Source organism: Anarrhichthys ocellatus, unplaced genomic scaffold, assembly GCF_004355925.1.
Source record: "Anarrhichthys ocellatus isolate YVR2014 unplaced genomic scaffold, GSC_Weel_1.0 scaffold12, whole genome shotgun sequence".
Classification (NCBI taxonomy): Eukaryota; Metazoa; Chordata; class Actinopteri; order Perciformes; family Anarhichadidae; genus Anarrhichthys; species Anarrhichthys ocellatus.
In genome coordinates this window covers 514,013-518,023 of record NW_022280042.1, presented here as the reverse complement: position 1 = coordinate 518,023, position 4,011 = coordinate 514,013, and the positions used below count along the sequence as shown (strand labels likewise).

The following is a 4,011-nucleotide window of genomic DNA, read 5'->3' as shown; positions in this document are numbered from 1 at the left end:
ATTCAAATGTATGACATTTACTTTGAAATATCTCTTAATTGGTACAGTAAAAGTGTCTAATTTTCTCTATGGGTGGAGTCAACGATGCCTTGATTACATATACATCAGTCATTGTATGGAATTATTGAGAAAAATATTTTTGTAGCAGCTCAAATATTGTGATATTAGCCTTTTTTTGTCCTGAACATATATGCATTAGTCATTGTGGGGAATTATTGAGAAAAACATTTTCTTAGCACCTTAAAAACTTCAGAAATTTGCCATTTGAAGATATAAATTCAGTTCAGAGTTTTTGCTTCGTAAAACATCTTAATTGACTGTCAGTCAGGTATTATTAATTTGCAGCAACCCTCAAATCAAAGAATAAATACACTTTACGCACAATTTAGGTGTATTTTCCCTTTAACTCACGAGATGATGGTATCATCTTTTATACTTATTGGAATATAATTCATTTAATCTCATTTCATTATGCAATATGTATACTTTGTTGGCATCTTATTTTGAAAACCGGATGTTCGTCTGTAGAAAACCGGAAGTTTTCACGTTAATCTTTCCGCTAACTTTGCAAAATCCTTCGCTCGCTCCCGTCCTGCGCCGTTTGGTTGCGTTTACCGTACATTTCAGCGTATAGGTGCACTACAATTTAAGTGTCTGCTGAGTTGACCACGGAGATCTGAGTGTCTGCTGACTTGACCGCAGTGCCATAGGAGGCCCGTCAGCTGTCATCATTTCTGGCCCGGGTCCATCGCGTAAGTGCACTTCTGTACCAGTTCCTGGGCGAAACGTTTGTCCCACGTTGATGACGTATGAAGCGGTCTTTTCCTTTGTCCGTCTCACAAGCGGGATTTAGTTTATTGTTAACAATGAACAGATTCGGCTGGCTGCCATCGGGACATGCAACTGAAGAAAAGTACGAACAGTGGAGATCGATATGCTCGGTTAAAATGAATAATTAAATAAGTAAATGTAAACTAATAGGCAAAGCTCCTGGTTAGCTCCAGTCGTATATTTACAAACGTTTTATATACAGCCATGTTCTCCTGAAGGAGAATGTCTTTGTTTGTTTGTTTCTTACATGAATTAATGGCTGAGAGGTTTGTATTTAACAGTATATTGTTTGCATCTTGCAATAAATATTAATATGTTTTTGATCACTTTGTGTTGTGTCTATTTGCCTGTTCTGTTCAAAAACTGTGTTTTGAGGCACTGCTGGCCTTTCAATGTCATTTATAAATGCTTTGTAAGGCATTGATAGTCCTCACTTTAGATGAGGTCACACAAAATACTTAATAAATGCTTTATAAGGCATAAATAGCCCTCACTTTAGATGAGGTCACATAAAACACTTTACTAACGAGTAGTAACTACCTTAATAAATCATGAATTAATCATGAATTGCAGTATTAATATGCATTTATAAAGCATATATTAACAGTCCCTAACCATTATATATATAAATGCATGAATAATGTACATCTAAATAAGTTATTAATTATTTACTAACACTTTATAAATGATCTTATTAATCATCTACAACTCCTTAATAATTGGTTTGTAAAATATATAATACTTCATTTACAAATGGGGAATCCATCATTTATAAAGTATGAAAACACAATAATGAAACACATAATAGACAGGCGTATTAATCAAGAATAAAACATTTACAACTGTTGTTATGAACTGCATACTAATGAATTATTAATGTAGGAACAATGCTTTATAAATGATGAATTAAGTGTTTACTCATACTTAACTAATGCGTCATAGTGTGTAGTTATTATAAAGTGCTACCCAAATAGCTTTACAAAGCATTCTTTTACAAACCAAAAGTAAGTTACACATTCTTATATTAATGTTAATGTTATTCCATAATTTATCCCCAGCAATAGAAATACATCCTTTTAATTCTAAACCTATAAACATCTCTCAAATCATATTTACACTCATGTATTGAATAACACCTTTGTACACAGTCTGGCATTATTTTTAATGATAAAAACAAGACTATTGAATTTATAAATGTTTTATAGGTTGACCACCCACTCCACTCAATACGACATGAAAGGAAGTATAAGTGAGCAATAAATGATATACAAAGCGAATTTAGATTATTAAACTGATGTTCAGAATTATATTCAGAATATATAGTGTATATATATACTGTATATATAGTTTAAAGTTATTTTCAAAACTAAATGATTTATGTTCAGTTACATTTTTATAACAGCTATTCTCAACTAAGGAATTTTCATTTTCAGAAAGATCATTACTCAGTTTCTTCAGTTGATGAATGAAAACTGCCACCGGTCATTTTATGAAACACAAAAAGTGATTTAGAAAAAAGATTTTCAGAAATTTCCAGTGCAAGCTACCCTCAGAGTGAGCATGCTGCCAACATGACATGAGCAAACACGGATGTGAAGTTGCTGTAGACTCCTGGTCTTCTGCTGGATGCTGTGATGATAACATGGTCACTTCTATTGATCCTGTTTGCCCAAAGTCCCTATCACCACCAACTTGGCTGCTCTGGTGCTCCATTTAACCGTAGAAACACTCTTTTTGTTTGAATTTTGTTTTGTTTTGTTTTCTGAGCAAAATAAAATTCCCTTTCGTGGCTATTTAATTAGACTCTTTTTAGTCTCTAATGATCCAGGAGTCATGTGGAGCCCTCTGAACAAGAACACGCAGTGTGCAGCATTTAAGACACTTACCCTGAGGGCTCCTGACAGCATGTTTACATGGACACCAGTGAAGCTTATAGACCACCGAATCATACTTCCATGTCTCAACAGCCAACATGTTCTCTTTTGAAATCCATAATTCAAAACACTCTAAAGACAAGGCAAATGACTTGGGACAAAAGAAACAAGTGAACCCAGAAGGGCCTTCTGAAAGTCTACTTATTGTTCCTCCTAATAATCCAACCACGGACCCAAACCCTCTGCTGGAGACTCTCTATGATGCATTTGACATTGTGACTGTGACCTCATCTAACTGTCCTGCTGATGGGGACACCAGGATCAGACATCTGTAGTTCCCTAACTGTATGTGCTGACACTTCAATTCAGAGGCACTGGGTTGTTCATCAGAGAAAGCCTCCCTTCATGCAGATTTTACATTGATACAACCTACCCACTGAATGTCCCTTTATTTCAACAGTGATCTACAGATGGTACTATGCACATATTTTCCTACCATGTGTTCCTGTGTGTCTTCTTTCCAAGGCTGTCCCACATGATGCACTTTGGGAGGACCAGTGTTGGTCCTGCAGAGTCCAGCCTCAGCAGCCAGCGGACAGAGGACACCGTGAGGACCAGCAGCAGGTGAGCTGTACACCTCCATCCAGTCTAGGAGGAGCTCACTGCTGAAGGATCTGACCAAGACTTTTTGTTCAATTGTTCAGTCACTCACACACAAAACTCAGTACAGAAAACATAACAAGGTTTCACACCGAGCCTGTTTCTGTGGTCACCAGAAAGATTTAGCTGTAGCTGAATAACAACATTATTGTATTGAATGGCTGAACATGGGCTGTGTTTAAAACACAAGTTCAATTGTTTCACATGGGTACAAACTGTTCTAGATCAACATTGACTCCTCTGTCCAAAGCGATGTCGATGAAGGGGAAGAGCATATTAATATACTCTATTAAATACCCTGAGACGGACAGTCTGTTAAAGTGATTCCCATCATCTGCATAATGTATTGCTTTTCCACCATACATCTACTGTACTGTACACTGGTGATTGTTTTAGCTTTAACTGTATTGACTAGACTAAAGGGTAAGGACATGTAGGAGGAACAAAGCCTTCAAACCAGAGAAGCTCCTCCTTCGATGGGCAGGAGAGCGGGAAATGATAGACTCTATGAGAGTCATGTCTCATCAGTCTCTCCTGGAAGACATTCCCAGCGTCCAATGAGAAGAGAGAACTGAGAGGGGGGAGGGGTCTGTGTAAATTGTGTGTGTGTGTGTGTGTGTGTGTGTGTGTGTGTGTGTGTGTGTGT

The 4,011-nt window shown here is 37.0% G+C and overlaps 1 protein-coding gene across 1 annotated transcript in view; it reads left to right on the top strand.

The window, feature by feature from the left end:
• LOC116386125 (cyclic nucleotide-gated channel cone photoreceptor subunit alpha-like) overlaps window positions 1–4,011 on the top strand; it is a 24,748-nt gene that overhangs the window by 16,228 nt on the left and 4,509 nt on the right. Inside the window, exon 2 of the mRNA XM_031852128.1 lies at window positions 3,231–3,329. Within this exon, the coding sequence (XP_031707988.1) occupies window positions 3,241–3,329 (89 nt within the window). The 5' untranslated portion in view covers window positions 3,231–3,240. The remainder of the gene's footprint in view (window positions 1–3,230; window positions 3,330–4,011) is intronic.